At 40.5% G+C, this 17265-nt stretch overlaps 1 protein-coding gene across 8 annotated transcripts in view; it reads left to right on the top strand.

The window, feature by feature from the left end:
- gulp1a (GULP PTB domain containing engulfment adaptor 1a) overlaps window positions 1–14757 on the top strand; it is a 98704-nt gene extending 83947 nt beyond the window's left edge. For 5 of the 8 annotated variants that reach the window (XM_085434590.1, XM_085434592.1, XM_085434594.1 and 2 more), the window contains 9 exons: window positions 3118–3189; window positions 8557–8655; window positions 8775–8912; window positions 9106–9222; window positions 10596–10682; window positions 11433–11663; window positions 11878–12016; window positions 12114–12208; window positions 13536–13993. In XM_085434590.1, the coding sequence (XP_085290716.1) occupies window positions 3118–3189; window positions 8557–8655; window positions 8775–8912; window positions 9106–9222; window positions 10596–10682; window positions 11433–11663; window positions 11878–12016; window positions 12114–12208; window positions 13536–13673 (1116 nt within the window). In that variant the 3' untranslated portion in view covers window positions 13674–13993. The other 3 variants (XM_085434591.1, XM_085434597.1, XM_085434596.1) reach the window with 3 other exon arrangements.
- The last annotated feature ends 2508 nt before the right edge of the window (window positions 14758–17265 follow it).

Genomic DNA, 17265 nt, shown 5'->3' with positions numbered 1-17265 from the left:
ATGAGATCCCCGTCTGGTTAAATTTGCTGAGATCTGAGTGCTGGGAATGTGCTTGGCATGATCTCCCAGGTTTCAAGCACTCAGTACTGTAAAAATAAGCTCAGTTAGCAGTTCACTGAACAATGTGCCAGATAGTTAGAGCAGAGAGAGAGAGCTCTCTTTTAGCCTCAAGAAAATGAACCCTTTTTCTTTATTTTCAAACGTTGACAAAGACGTAAAATCTTTGATAACTTCAATCATTTCGATTTGACGGCACTTCAAAACTTTCATGAACTGAACCTGAGATCAAATCCTAACTGTGATATAACAAGAAAATACTAGAATTTGACTCAATAAAATCTGAATTTCTTGGAGGAACTACACCACACAGTAGACAAAAATAACTATAAATGTTTTGAAACGGCATCACAAACATGATCTAATATCTTATATTGTTAAATGCGACCTAGCAGACAGCGACAAACTGCAGCTCCTTTTCAGAACACCTGCCAATCAAAGTAGCCACTCCCCTAAACTTTATCTCTGGCAACAATACATCACCCACCATGATGCCCCTGGTGTAAATGTAGGCTGAAAAATAACTTTAGTATTGCGTGCAGGTGATAATAAGCTAATTGGAACTAAAACTGGTGACTGATGGCTGATTCAAGCGTGTTCATCTGTTTTACGGTTTAAGATCCTTCGGGTAAAGACTGAATTGGGAATACACAGAAGATGGACTTCATGTTTTTTGTTCACTGAAATCGCAATTAAGTGATCGTTCCTTTGGTAAAACAAGCAAATTAAAAGAAGCTGGAAAGAGATTTGAAAGTTATTTCCATCTGTGCTAGAAAAATGACTGAAATGATTCATTTATTATCAAAGTGGATTGTCGCTGATGAGTTTTCTTCTTTTGTAATTTACTAAACGTATTCCTAAGAGGAATAAAATATCTATATCAAATTACTTTAATTGATCATGTTTGAGTTCAATTTTAAGAACAATTGTAGAACAGGTAACACAGGAAGTCTCCCTCGCTGATATTTGCAGCAGTATCTTTACATCCACACCAATCACAACAGATCTGCAGTTTTATATTCATGCTAAATCGTTATGCTGTCATCAGTAAATCACAGCAGCAACTTCCCAGCTAAGAATTAAGTCCACTGTTTTTAAAATGTATTACCTTTAACTTCTTACGCAGTGACGACTGCTGAGACTGAAGTGAGCTTTGATTTCGGTGGTCTGCCAGTTCTTTGATCCGATCGGACAGTTATACAAATTCTAACGGTGCTTTTTATGAGCAGCTTCAGTGTGATAGACCTGTGGGCTCAAAGAGGAAAGAGGATGTTGAGAGGTGAGCTGCTAGATTTGCCATGTCTTTCATCAGTAATCATGTCACATTCACAAGTCACTTAAATTATGCACAACACAGATCCTGCCCTTTCTGAAGGTGTATAAGAAAAAAAAAAAAATCTGAGAACTTTCAGCTTGGAGGAGTGAACACCGAATGGATGTTGAGTTGGAACTGAGCTCTATGTTGTGTCATCTGAGTGAACACTTGAGACCTGCCACAAGGCTGACACGTGTGTGTCTGCAGTTGAAAATGTGAGTTCTTTCTGCGGGCAACGAGAGGTAGGGCCGGTTCGTTTTCAGCTGCGTGCACCAGTTGATGGATGAGCCTCCGAGCTCTGTTTGCCTTGTGAGACCTCCCCAGTCGCAGCCCAGAATGCACTGGTCAGGAACAAGTGTTACTCCACTCTATTCTGGGCATCTGTCAGCAGCACTCCCAGAGATGAGCATAAGTGTGGAGAGTACATTTGTCACACCGATGCAGAATGCTGACACTTTGCTCTGAAGCCTCAATCTGTCTTCTGGCTCTATTGATAACTTGCAGTCTGGTGTTAGTTCACCTGTCTTACTGCATTTAGAAAGACGTCAGAGGCTCTCAGCCACCAAAGAGTTACACAGACACGTTTTGGATGGAGAAGCTATATTAATTGATTTGATTTTTGACGGAAGGGTTCTTTTATAGTGCTGTCAGACATGTGCAAGATTAAAAAAAATACAAATAAATTCTGTATTTCACCTCTTGTTATTACAGCCACGGCAGCTGGCAGTGCGCACTCCAAATTTTTATGGGTATTAGCACAGCCAAGTCATTGCCTGCATCACAAAGATTTTAATGTGTCACAGAGACAGTCAAACTGCCGGAGCTGCTCTCAGCTTCCAATGGGAGACATTGTTATTTTGTTTGTGCCAGCCTTGAAGGCTCTGACACCAGTGTTTCTGAAGTCTGATATTGGAACAGGCTCCACACATTAAGCTCAGGAAGCAGCGAAGCAACCTGTGTGACTGCAACAATTACAACTGTTGCTGCCAGATGGGGCGCACGATGTTCAGGCTCAAAGGTTAACGGCTCCATCTGTTGGTGAACAGCAGAAGTGCTGCTCGTGTGCGTCTGTGTGTGTTGGTGTGTGTTCATCCAATCCTCATGTGTAAAAGACACTTTTATAACTTTTTGCAATACAGGAAATGCAAGATGATGAAGAAGAATATATACTAATGCCTTCAGGATGTGAAAGGTCATCTACATTTATTTGAAGTCAGAGTGACAAATTGGAGATTTTAGTGACTTAAACGTGAAGCTCCACAGATTTTAAACTCTGAGAAAGCCTCTTTCCTACAGTTTGATAAAAGATCCAACTCATCCTTTATGGATTCATTTGTTTACCTAGTTTTTGGCCAATGTCCGTAGGCCAGAATACCAAAGTACACTGTAGCATTTCCTTTAGGAGCACAGAATATGATGCACTGGTGCCAGATATTGGTATTTTTATTAAAACATGTCGGTGCTTTAAACCCTGACTACGTTGACCTATCACAGACTCACTGTGACAGACCTACCATGAAGAAGAAAATAACAGGATGAATTTGAGCACAGTGAATGAAGCAAATCAGAGAGGTCATAAATTGATTTGACACATTATTAAATATTATTAATACACACACTGACACCTCACCTGCTTTTTGAATTTTAGAAGTATTCTTCATCATCTTCTTTGTATTGGGCTATGTAATTAAATACTTGTTTACACCTTTTGTTTTACTGTGTGCGTCTTTTTGTTCTCTTTTCAGTTCCTTGGAAACACAGAGGTTGAAGCTCCGAAAGGCACAGAAGTTGTAAAGGATGCAGTCAGAAAGCTCAAGGTAAAGCTAGTCTCCAGATAGCTGTAGCCTAAAGGACAGCAGAGCATTCTTGAGTGACCAGATTGGACAAGGGGCTGAGAGCAGGGGAGGTGGGAGTGAGTGGCAAGTGCCCCCCTCCCTCATCTGCCAGCACCAAGGTGCCCTTGGAGTTTTTCAGCTCCTAAGCTGTGTAGAACTGCTGGATAAGCACATTAGTTTGTTCAGCCCCCCTTTCTCAGCGTAGATGTAAAGTTTAGTTACAGGAAATACTCATCAGGAATAAAAGCTGCTGTTTCAGGTTCTAGCCTGAAATAAATCATTAAATCACCATAGCTGTAATAGTAAAAGACTCCCTGCCCTGCATTAAAGGGCAAGGCATGCACAATTATACCAGATCCAGGCTGTATGATACTGGCCCAATAGCGGCCCAGTACAGACAATGCAGGGCGTGGCGTTAGGAATGAAAATGTCCATCATGGACAGCAGTTGATTGCTTTATCTTGGGTGTTTTTTCATAATGGACTTGGTCTGAAAGCATTATGGTTTTGTGACGTCTGTGATGTTGACCAGTATGAGCACAGCACGCTCTACCAGCTGTGTGCAGCTGTAAACATGACAAAGCGTAACAGGAATGATATCGGTACTTTGCAAGGCTGAAAGCCAGCTTTTTTTCCTTACATGGCCGATGAGGAAGGAACCTGTAGTATGTCATAGGTATTAGTCAGAAAGAGTAAGATTTCATGACTGTGTGAAATCCTAATCCAACAGAGTGACTGTCATCACAGAGAAACCGATCATGCAGTCTGAGGCTGGCATTAGAATTCTTCTGAACACAGAGAAGCTTTTAAGAGGCAGACTTTCCCCTCAGGAGTTTTGGAGGCCAGCCAGAGTAATTAACATGAATTTGTAAGGTGGTCAGAAGTGCAGTGTTAACTGTCTACTGCTTAAAAGCCTACCAGGAGTAACCCTTGAAGATATTTTCTGAACTGAGCAGATGCTGTCATATTTTAGGCCGGCGTATCAAACAAAACGATCGGGTGTGGACCAGAAATTAGTGAGGGTGGTCTCTGTCGATGAAGCTACCCTTGGGAAAAACAGGAAACTATGCTAATGGTCATCAAGCCACATCTTTACTGATAAATCCTGACATGTGAAAAGTCATCGTTAGGGGTACAGTTGTCTTTATTGGGGAACGAATTAAACGAGTTGAAGATCTGGTACCACTATATCTTTTTGGCACTGGTGCTATGCAGGTGATTCCAAATCAAAACCAAAACAATGAGCTGAAAGACACTAAAATAGATGGAGAAGCGTGGAGGAACTGAGGGAATAAATTTGTTTTTGTTGGTTTTCTTTTAAGAGCTTTCTCATTAAGCATTCATGTTACATCTGTGCCTAAGACACATAAATTAGCCTTGCTTTGGAAAACAAAACAAACTTATTTATTGAGGACTCACTTTAAGCTGAAGTGTTTAACTTTTGTAAAAATGTTAAGTTCTATTATATTTGACCCTGTCAGAGCCCATATTTGTTTTCTTTAATTAAGGTAGAAGTGGTCAAAGTCGTAGAGGTAGTATAAGTTGCTAAACAACCGTTTAAGAAAGTGCTCGATGAGTCACTTTGACAAACAGCCTCATTTGTAATTTAGGGCTTCCTTTGTGTTTAGTACACAAAGTTTCATTAAACCTGCCCACAAAATTGCACTTAACCTGGGTTACTCTCCAGACACATACTCCTCAAGCTTACAGACATCTAATCAAACCTTTAAGCATGGGAACAGCCTGAAACCTGGGCAGCTCTCTTTGTCACGGCTTCTTGGTAATGCGGCTGCACTCGCTGCATGCTGGCCTCCCCCCCCGTCTTCTCCTGCCAAGACCTGAATCTCTGAGGCCACTTGGAGGGGGAGACTTGTTTTTCCAAACCCGTACCTCTATTGTTACATTGCATTTGATCTGCTTTTGACCAAGGCTCCATGGTTACGCTCCCAGATACGCTGGCAGTCGGGACGACATTAGCTGTGCTTCCTGAGATCATGTGCAGAGAAAAAAAAATGTTGCAACTTCAGAGACAGCCTCAAAGGCACATCTCCATGGTTTAGGTCAAATAATATACTCTTCTATCACTTAGTATATATAAATGACCTTTGGTTTTGCTCAAGCAAGAAGCATCTCCATGAAACACACATTTATTGTCCTCTCACTCTCTCCGTGTCTGGTCATGTTTGTGTCTGCAGGCTTTGAAATGTAAATGTATTAAATTATATAAACATCAATTTACTGCTTTAGTGTTAGAGGCTATATAAAAGAACTCTTAATGGAGGCAAATGGTAAAGCTTCTGATTACTTTCTTTTATCCATTTTTGTGGCAGGAGCAGATACTTAGCGAACATGTATCTCTAATTTCACAACTGTGTAACCGCTGAAGGCAGTGAAAGTAAAGTGAGGATGCTTTTGAAAAGAATGCTGACTTTTTTAAAGTGCTTTAGGTCTCAGTTGCTTCCATCTCTTGGTGTAATCTCAGACTGATTTTGTGATGATGATGTGATCCAATTTGTGGGGTAGCATCTTCTTTTAGCTCCTGTCTTTATGATTTCGTCTGCTAACTGATCCATGCCAACACTTAAGCCGGCTGCCTGAGATTGTTTAGGTCTGTCTTGTGCCCCCAAAAGAGCCCTGACCCAGCGAAGGACAGATGCTGAATTGGATAGAGATCTGGGGAATTGAGGCCAAGTAAACACCTTGAACTCTTTGTTCAGTTCCCTCAATCCATGCCTGAAAAGTTTTAGCACTGTGGCAGGTGCATTATTCTGCTAAAAGAGGCCACTTCTGTCAGGGAATACCACATCCAGCAGGGATCAGTGTGACTAGTGTTTAGGTGGGTGGTACATGGCAAAATACCATGCATATGAATGCCTGGACCCAAGAGTTCTCAGCATTACACCAAGTTGCCCTCTTTGCCTCTTGTAAAAAAAATCACAAATGCACAAAATGTAAAAGATGAAACATCCTTCCCTGACTAGTTCATTGTGTTATTGGTCCATGCTCTCACTCTAAAGCTCATGTATGTTCTTTGAGTGCTGCACAGAAGTCAGCTTTGACACACTCAGCTGGTCTGAAGCTGCACAGCTTCATATGCAGCCATACAAAAAGGTTGGGTGTAATTTTGGGTCTAAAAAGTGAAAGTCATGCAGAAGTGCCTCAACTGTGCATATCAATGAAGAGAGATCACTTGAAAAACATCGAACATGATTTATTGAGATGGAGAAATTAATATATTTGGCGATTAGTCTCCGATAACCCATCGTGGCAGGACTGAATCCCTGCAGTAAAAGGATTTAGGACAGTGTCTAGACCAGAGTGTAGAATAGCTCGCTTGAATAGAGCTTTGGCTCAGGTGTCTGAGGTGGAGATGGGGAGGAAGTAGGATGCACAAAGGAGTCTGAAAGGAAGAATTACAGAGAGGACAGATTTAAACCATCCACCAGGCTCAAAGAAGGCAGGCAAGAAGATGATTGGAAAGCAGCAGACACAAAAGCCTTATTTGTTCACTTTTGAGCATTCCAACATTTTTACTTCCATAGGAATTCAGAGGACAGGTAGCAGCCAGGTGATGCTAATCAAATACAATCTATTCAAGGCGTTTTGGCAGAAGTGTAGACCAATATTCCTCCACAATGATCTGAGAGACTGATAAATACATACGGAGAGTGATTACGTCAAGCTATCATTGCTAAAGGTAATTCTGTAAGCTACTGAATCATGGGGTTGTATTTAGTTTTTTACAGGTCCACATAAGGGAAACCAGCTTTCAGCTTCTGCGACCTCAGCAAAAACCTTCCTGATAAGATGGCTTTAAGTCCTAATTACAGAGTGTTGTTCATTTTATAAAACATGTTCCCCATTAGAATCAAAGAAGTGAGATAAAGTACGCTGTTGCTTTGTTATCATTGAAAAGCTTGAGCGTGCTTTGTCTTCTTGTTTCTTAGTCAGATCCTCACCTTCCTCCTCACATTTGGTTTCAATGTTTCCATTCAGCTCATAGCTTCACATTTGGACTAACCAGCAGCTGATGTCAACATCCATCTTTTATATACAGTTGATGTACTCTGTAAGCTGGGATGCACATTGTGCCTCAGTGCCTCTCTATCACATCCATATTAAGGTTTTAGAAATTTGGAGTTGATGTTAGACCACACGGGTCAGCCTTTATTCTCCGCATGCATCAGTGAGCCTAAGGCGCCATAACCCACACATAGCCCTCACAACTGGCTTCTGGTAAAGTCGCTGTGTTTCTGTTACAGCCATTTTCTGTGTCCAACATGTCAGCTTCAAGACATGACAGTTAACTTTCTGTCTAATATATCCCACACCTTGACAGGTGCCATTGTAACAAGGCCATCAGTGTCATTCACCTGTCAATGGTTTTAATGCTGTTGCAGTTTGTAGATTTTGGATTGGTCAGATTCTCCCGACAAACAAGTGTCAGAATCTTGTGCTCTGTACTCTATCTTGAGATTAAAAAAAAAAGGAGTTGTCATATTATCAGCTTCTTTGCATGTCTTCTCAAGACAGCATACACTCCCGTTTAATTTCATTGGTTGTTGTCCTCAACTCGCTGCCAAGTTCACTTTGTATTTATAACACTTGGCAACAAAATGAAGAAAGACTTAAACAGTTTTTTGGCAGAGAACAAAGATGGACCCACTACATGGTTCACACTTTTAATTTCTTCTGTAAAACAGCCAACTTTAATGATTGCATTTCCCCCGATCAAGTCTAATTAGCATTTAAAGATAATATGCTGCACAAGGTTTGTGTCTACACTGATGAGAACAGCATTCAGTTTTACTGCTGTTTTTTCTTTCTTTTTAAAGCAGCAATAATCATAATCTTTACATGAACAGTGCCTCAAATGACAATGTGTACTGTAAAGGGAATTGTACTCAAAGTATAATCATCTCAGCTCTACTAAATGTTACATCTCTGAAATCTTTGGTTTGGCTTTACTCTTTGATTCAGACTCTTAGCAAACATGGCATGTCCTTTCCTTACAACTGCATCTGTCATGCCACCAGCATAAGACACCTCGCTAATGTCAATAGCTCTTGCTTTAATATTTAGCAGCTAAAGTGAAATGTGGTCTCAGATATACTTAGAGAACAAAACAGAACAAGTGTTTACGTTTGTACTTTGAGCAGAAATATGACAAACAGTGCCAACACATTCATCGTATCTAAATTTTTGAGCTGGTTGCAGCTTTAAATGCAGAAATCCAGGATATGGTAAAAATGTCTTACCATGCTTTTACTGTAGCTGTATTTGTGTGTCATGTGGCATACTTTCTTATATGCTAATTGCACTTTTATCATACTAATTTTTCCTCTTGCAGTTTCAGAGGCACATCAAAAAGTCGGAGGGACAGAAGATCCCGAAAGTGGAACTTCAGATCTCCATTTATGGCGTGAAGATACTAGATCCCAAGACAAAAGTGAGTCCAGAAAGGATATAGGCAACTGTATATGACAACTGTGATTATACGGAAAATAAACACTGTGAAGTCATCTCTCGTATGCAGAGTAAATAATAAATGCTTTATTTTCCCCCCAGGATGTGCAGCATAACTGTCAGTTACACAGAATATCCTTCTGCGCAGATGACAAAACCGATAAAAGGATATTTACTTTTATCTGCAAAGACTCAGAGTCCAACAAACACCTCTGCTACATCTTTGACAGTGAAAAATGTGTAAGTCTCTGCCGCTTCAACAAGCTTGCTTGTTTCCTTGGATACAAATGTGAAATACATGAGTCAGATTGCTGAAAAATAAGGTATTTTGACATCTCACAGTTAACCTTTCACGATCAGCTTAAGTGAAAACTACAGCTGTACTCACATTTATTTAGTGTTTGAGCCAGTCTTTGTTTCCTATGTGCTTCAGGCAGAAGAGATAACTTTAACTATCGGCCAAGCCTTTGATTTGGCCTACAAGAAGTTCTTGGAGTCTGGAGGCAAAGACGTGGAAACCAGGAAACAGATTGGAACCCTGCAGAAACGAGTGCGTCTCACATCCAGCTCACGGAGCTCGTTCGCTCACACACACACACTCTGACAGCGTGTACCACCGTGCAGATGCATTGATGTTTTTATTAATTAATGCGGAGCTTGTTTCTATTGATTGTCTTAAATCATCCAGTGTGGACAATTAAGCTGTGCTGATAAAAGGAAAAAAACTGTTAATGAATATTAATGACGCAGACTTCTGTTGTAACAGAGCCAGCCTGTAGTCAAATTATTGTACGCCCAGCTGAAAACACGGAGCCGTCCCATGGGAAGTGTTTAAAATTGGATTTGTTCAGATATTCATATAAATTTGATCAAATTGGGGATGTGATGTTTTAGCTAAACACCAGCCTCACGTGTACTTTAACCTCAGTTGGAGGACGGTGGTTAAGCAGACGTGTATTCAAGTGTGTTAAACAGTACAGCCAACTCAGCAGTTTATGAACATGTACACAGACATGCAGACACAGAGCCATGTTAAAAGTTTAGTGATTATTGAGTTCAAATTGTTCAGCATGAATAAACATCTGCTGATAAAGACCTTGTGATAGAAGCAAAGGTCCAGAAATAGCTATTGAGCAGAGCTTGGCAAGGATCTACCGTTTATTTTGATTTAATCCCAAAATCACTTCTGCTGCCCCCTGCTGGTAATACTCAGCAAAGCAGCATGTGTGTTCTAATACAGCGGTCCCCAACCTCCGGGCCTCGGACCGGTACCGGTCCCTGAGTCGTTTGATACCGGGCTGCGAGACTTGAGGCTCAGGTGTGAAATGTATGGTTTTCAGGGTTCCCATTTGAGTAACATTTGTTAAACACTATGTAACCTTACAGGAAACCACTAAACTAGTGTTTTTGCTGGCTGTTTTAAAGGTGTTTATAATTAACTTACATTTTTGCATATTTTGTCGATAATTTTAGTTATGACATCATGGCAGATTTCTGTGTATTTTGTTGATATGCACTGAAGTTAGCTTGCTAACTAGCCATTGCTATCCTATACCTTTGTGGCTTAAAGCTGTGTGGAGTTGGTTACTTATCAACTTGTCTGATGAGTTCACAGACGTCATAGGTTTTTCTTGATTATTATAATCTCAATATTTCAGCAAAGTCTCAGGAAAGATTTGTTGAATATCAGTATCTCATTGTTGACGCGACAGCTTAATTACTTAATAATAGTTAGTTTTTAGCAGTGTGCTAAAGTACAGTGTTTTGTCATTTGTGTCGAATTCTGTTAAAAAAAAAGACATGTGAGCAGTTCGAACGTGACTCTGTATCATAAGCAAATTACACAAATTGCACTTTGACATCAAATATTTTTCTGCACTCTGCTGCTGCCCTGTGTCCTGATTCTGTTTGTATCTTTTGCAGATTCAAGAACTGGAAACGGAAAACTCTGAACTAAAGAAACAACTGCAAGAGCTTGAAGAACAGCTGATGATAGCACACGTACCTTCAGTAAGAACAAACTGCGTAGCATGCCAAACTTCAGTTTAGAAAAGTAGATTTTACAGAAGAAAATGAGACCTTAGACTTTGATTTCTGTCCTTTTCAACAGCAGTTACTGTAGCCACGGGGAACAATAGAGTGACTGCATTACAATATCCAATATCTGCAATATCCATCTAAAACTACCTGAAGTGTCTGTTATACCAGGCAAAGCAACGCCACTAGAATCAGCTGAATTGTTGAGTTGTACAAAACTGCTTTTGTTCCTTTTGAGATGTTTAATTCAAAGACTTTCATTATGTACGAAACAGCTGACTAATGTAATAGCACTCTTTAATAACATAATCTGTGATTCAAGCATTCTGAATGAGCCAGAAGTGCACAACCTAAACCGTCGTTTAATTCTAAAAGATTCCTGATTTAAACTTAAATTTAAACTGTTGAGTTTTAAAAGTACTTTTAAGGACAGCTGGCTTTGCTGATTGTGTTTGTGCGATTAAATGTACGACTCCGGTTTGGAATGACCAGGCCTATCTGGAGGCAGGCAGCAGGGGTCTGTATCTGAAGCAAAGCAATTACACACCTGATTGGTCTGATGAGGAATGCGATACATTCAGCATCTAATTGGGGCAAATGCCAGCACTTGTGACAGCCTCCTGAGAATGCAATTACCCACAGCTCCCCTATTCTACAACACTGAATAATATTGTCTCTGTCTCTCTCTTTCTGGTCATTTCCTGTCTGCGATCTTTTTCTCAGCCGCTGCACATAAACGCAGCTAATGAAGCATACATGCTGCAGAGGCCGTCCTCTCTCTTCTGGTGCCACAGCATCAAGTCGCTCTCCTGTCTGGAAATCTCCTCTGTCACTCTCACTCCTATGAGCTCACCGGAGTCCAACCTGTCCACCGGGCTACTAACTCCTCCGCCTGCCAAACCCGCTCTCCTCCCTCCTAAACCCAATGAGGGCTGCAGCATCCCGCGGCCTCGCGTAAACACCCTCCGCTTCTCTTTTTCTGTGCTGTCTCTCTGTCCCTGGAGCCTTGTTATCTCCTGCCTTTGTCTGTGTGGTGCTTGTGCTTCGTCTTCTTCTTCTTCCCTTGCTTTGATGCAAAAAAAAAAAAGAGAGAAAAATAGCTGTGTAGTTTGTGCATGGGTGAACTTACAGGTCTCTGCTGGTGGCTCAACCATTACTTTGTATGCAGGCGGGGAGTATCTCAATGAAGCCGCAGTCGACAGACATTTTTGACATGGTTCCCTTCTCCCCTGTGACACCACTGGTGCCCACACCAGCCAGCAACGGCTGCCCACCCCCTCCACCCACCACATTGCCACCAGATATAAGTAAGTGAAAAACTTATTTGCATTTCGGTGTTTTAACCCCTCCCCCCTCGATGTGCCTCCTTGATCATTACAGTGTTGATCTGCTCTGTGCATGTAGGTAAAGATTTGTTTGGTGCAGAGCCGTTTGATCCGTTCACCTGCGGGGCAGCTGATTTCCCTCCAGACATCCAGTCAAAGCTGGATGAGATGCAGGTGAGCTCATCGCTGTGTCTCTTTCAGAAGAATTGCAGGCAGGCTGCTTAAACTGTGAAACTGTTTTCTTCTTTTTATTATCACAACCATTACTTTGAAGATTAAAGATTTTCCCCTTGCTTTCATAAATAAAGGCTTTGCGCATCACAAGCGACGCCTTAGCTGAACCTAGTAACAGACTCCAGTTGTCTAACCGCAGTGCACACCGCGGTAATTGCCTCCACATCAGTTCCACCATACAGTACACACTTTATTACAATAAATAATGTTTGAGTAGAAAAATGCAGTAGCAATAGAAACAATTTGTGTGGAATTATCTAATGAGGAAAGGTTTAGTGACTCATCAATGGGTAACAGTAGCTCCTTTATTCATTTTAATCAGAAGACACAGAAACACTAATGTGTTCATAAAAGAGTGTGTTAATTAAAAGTGTTTAGTGTATCACTCTGTTTTCCTGCCTGCATGAAAATGTCGTGATATTACAGCAGAGCGAGTTCAAGCAATTGTTGTTGTGTTTGGGATGGAGCCATAAATTAATATTGTAGTCAGATCTGTAATATAAAAAAAACCAATGGTGCTTATTAGAAATAAACTTTTGCTTTCAGACTGCGTCTCAAACCTTTGTGGGGATTGCCAAAAACTGAGAGAGCTAAAGGAGCTTGTGTTCAGTCATTTAATCCAAAGCGATAAATCGGGATTTGAATATATGATCTCATGTATAAGATAACAACTTTTTTTTGTTAAGTGTGTGAATTTATCTTACACCCACTGTAGCAGATTTGTGTTAACAGACAAATGCACGTTCTTGTTAAAGGTCAGTGAGTGCAGAAGTGGAATTAATTGGATCCATCATTTCCTAACAAACTACAAAAGTGATCCTGAAATAGTTTCCTTTAGTTGGTGGTATTTATTCGCAGGGCTTCCTGTCCTGTAATTGGTAATTATTAGAAACACACCTCGCAGCCTTGTTAACAGATGAGACTAATTAAGTGGATTTGTAGCGGTGCTTTTTTTCTGTTTGCAATAGCAGGACATGGGAAAAAAGGGTTTGAAAAGCTGCTGCAGCTTCTGTTTTCGTGCTGTCACACAGTTATCAGTGTAGTTACACCATGTTCACATGAATCTGTAAAAACCGCCTGAAAATGACAACATTTGCTTTAAAAAGTTGTGACTTCAAAACTGCGACATCCAAGGTTCAGTTTGTTAAACACCTGTTGAGCTTTGGCAGCGTGTCGCCAGTAGGAGGCAGCGTTGCTCTGATGTTTCTCTCCTTCCTGTTCTTTCTCTTCTTAATGACTAACAGCTCTTTCCCTCTCTCACTCGTAGCGGCAGAGATGGTTCGTAGTCCTTTACCCCCTGCTTGTGCTGTTGTGTTTTCGTCTTGCACGCTCTGAATGCAGCTGCACGCGCTCACATTTGCAGACTGCACCGACGCTGCCAGTGCATCTGTGGCAGCTTCATTAGCTCAGCTTTCTTCATGACTTACTCTGTGTCTTTTTGATTAACAAGAACAAATACGCACTGCTTAAGCTTGAAAATATTTGTTTTGCACATAAACAATGTTGGGGGTGCATGACGGCCTCATTTGCAAAATAAGCTCGACTTACTTTGATCTGCTATAATTGAGTTTTCCTATTAGGATTCATGCCTTGCCGTTTCTGATCTTGTCTAAAATGCATGACCCAGCATGATGCGGTGTCAGTAGCGTTTAGCTTGTCTTTGCCTCTGAGGTTTTTCCAGCGGGCCTGAGTGTCTATAAAAGCGGCCCTGTGTGGCTTCATGTCTTCCAGGAGGGGTTCAAAATGGGACTAACCTTAGAGGGCACCGTCTTCTCTCTGGACCCGCTAGACAGTCGCTGCTGATGCTGAGAAGATGAACCCTTCGAGGTGCACTTTCAACCCGTTTGTATGAAGAAGAAGTGCCAAAATCCACTCCACGGTCGAGTCAAGATGTCACAGTTTTCATCTTGAGGTTTATATGCATTTGCATTTAGATTGGTTTTCGATATTTCAAGGTAAACTCAGATCCATTATAGTAAAGAGCTATTTTTGTAATAAAAAAAAGACAAAAAATGCGTATGGAGGTGTTAGTTTTGAGTACCTTTGCTTGCACAGGAGGAGACAGTTGTAAATAGTGGATATGTTCAATGGTACACTCTGTGGCAGAATTTTCATATGTGTGTATGCACCGTTTGAATTCTGTATTGTCAACACATTCCTGTTTGTATGCCAAACACAAGCTGGCAAGAAAAATAAATGGAATCTATATTGTGACAAAACCTTTGAGCTTTTAACATCGCATATTTTACTCCACATTAATTCATACGTTATGTAGTCGATTAATCCAGCCTGATATTTTCTTTTGTTTTTTTACTTCAGTGACCTTTCCGCTCTTTGTCCTTTGTTCTGTTCAGATTTTGACCAGATTGAGTTGCCATTTCGGTGTTTACCTTTCATTTTCTGCTCTTTTATCTCTGTCCAGCCAGTTCTATTCCTGTTATTTCACTTTTGGTTGAATTGACTTTGCTGTTACAGATATTAAAGAAAATCCTACTATGAAAACTGCTCCTCACTCATTCTTCTGTGTTATATAATTTATATCTGACTTTATTTGTATGTGGCATTTGTTTATGAAACATTTTCTTCAAGTGGCAGAACTATTATAATGCTGTAGGCTCGGCTAAAGCACAATGACGCCCTTGAATTTTTCCGAGTGCCATCACGACATTTTGTGTGCGATTGCCATCAGCTTACAAAAGGGAAACATGAAAAAAAATGGAAGTCCTCTTAGCAATAGGAAGTACAGAGTCCATATGTTTACATGTCACTGCTCTGTTCTGCAATATCAAAGCCTCTTTTAGCCAATATGCTTTTGTGACTTTTAAGTACATATAATGAGCTTTTAAGAGTTAAGATTTAGGTCTGTAACAGCGGTATTGTACATGGTAGCTGCAGTTAGCGTGGTTAGCTTTCTGCAGGGTGTGTAATACTGCTGGACTAATGCAACTAAATATATTGACGTTTTCTCAGGATAGTAAGTTAACATTGATAGCATCTCCTCCTCCATAGAACCAAGCTCATTAATGCTGCTCAGTGAAAGCTTTAACTGATGCAGAAGTTGGGGGTTGTTGTGGAACTGTGCTTAGCTTGCAGGTGTCTCTTCACATTTGCAGTAGAGGTCTTAAAAGCTGATGTAACTTAATCACATTGATTACATGTTGTTCTCGTCTTTTTCACTCACTAATACAGAATGTGTCATTTTGCTAGTTAAAGTGCAAATGCACACTAACAACAAGGATTTGATCCCTGTTTTTCTCTCTTGCTGAAGTCACAGCGGTCACAGACTGTGGCATTACAAAAATGATTTTGACCGTGTGCAATGAACTTACACTCTCAATGCCTTTGATATGGTTGCTTCAAAGACTGGTGTCAGGTCTGTGACCACCTGCAGTTAGTTGTCAGAGATAAGACTGGTGATGCCTTCTGTCTGCTGTCAATTTGCTATTGAATATGGCAATTTCATCCAGTCTGCTTGGGATAGTACGGCAATTAATTATGATAAATTGTGAAATCTACAAATTGCCATCTGCATACACAGAAATTCACATTAATTACTTCTATTAAGAGTCCAGCCAGAAACCTGAATGGGTAGATTTTAAACAGAAGTTCCTCCACAGATAGTGGTGTAGTTGCTGCAGAACAGCATGTTAATTGCAAAAATGACAGAGGTATTTTTGCAACCTTGCCTTTAATCACCTTGCTTTTGCCCAATGATCAGACCCAACAAATATACCCCCCCCCCCCCCAATAAAATTATGAATTATCTTGCATAATTAGGCTGTTGAGTTTCTTTACTCATTTCAGTTATTACCAACAAAATAGTTGCATGTCTAAACATCTGGGAATTACCCAGATGATTTTATTTATTTAGACAGAGATCCCCTCCCCCTATGTTCAGCATAAAGTTACGCCGATAGTTGCCTCGCACCAAGACACCTGTGCAATCGCCTTGCAATCATAAGTGGTCACCCAAAAGGTTGACATTGCACAATGAATGAACCTCTGGGCAAGTAGCTGATCACTCCAACTACTTGAAATTCATCATAAATACAAAAACACTCAATGCAAACACCGAACAACCCAGTATCTCTTCTACTTTTACTCAAGTGTGACTGAGTTTTAACCAAAGAAATATACCACAAATAAAGAAACTTAGTCACTTGAATTTAGCAATAAATGTGTTGTGTCACTTTCTAACACTTTACCCTAAACACCTTTTATGTTCATCATATGTTTTCACCATAAAATGCTTTCTGCATACAAAGTTATCTATTTGTGCCCAGGTAACCTTTTTACTTTTTTTGCCAACCTGTCACGTTCCACTAATCGGAGTCCTTTGCTCCCATTAGTAATATCTCTACCTTGGGAATGGCTCCTTTTGTGTTCAGTCTTTAGCTGCCATATCACTGCTACCTTCTGTGAATGTCCCATGAGCTATAACTATGACATGAGGTGCAATAGCTCAGATTAGGTCCAGTGTCTAAACAGATTTTCCTCATATATAAGATTCACCTTAACCACTGGGGTGCTTAAGCACATCACCACAGGCAGGGAGAGAGTGATTCACTCAGTTGTTGTCCTAATTCTTCAGTTGCTACAGTTGTGCTGTAAAAAAAAAAAAAAAAAAAAAATCACATCTGATTTTCTCTTTTTCTTTTCTCTTAAAACAAAGTTTCAGGTCTCTTGGGGCTGCTATCGTAGACAATTTATAAAGATCCAAAATGAAGTCTACTCAAACAAGAACAGGCAGAGAGAAGTATTTTCAATATTTATTTTCAAAGGAAGAAACGCATCTGCTTCCAGTGTGGAACCCCCCCTCTTCATCCTCTTCCTCCTCCTTCTCCTCCTCTCTGCCTTGGGGGTGTTTGCAGGCAGCCATGCCTTGCATAATTCTAACAAATCTATAATAAATATACTCAAATTCGAACCAAATGGTCACAAGAGAATTAAAAGCACAGTCAAAAAAAAGGAAAGATGTAAAACAAACTGTTCACATT

Source organism: Copadichromis virginalis, linkage group LG16 (assembly GCF_057382275.1).
Source record: "Copadichromis virginalis isolate Kocher_CV1m ecotype Utaka linkage group LG16, C_Virginalis_male_GT1.1, whole genome shotgun sequence".
NCBI lineage: Eukaryota > Metazoa > Chordata > Actinopteri > Cichliformes > Cichlidae > Copadichromis > Copadichromis virginalis.
Note: the sequence above shows the minus strand (reverse complement) of the source record. Positions and strands in the feature narration are given on the sequence as shown.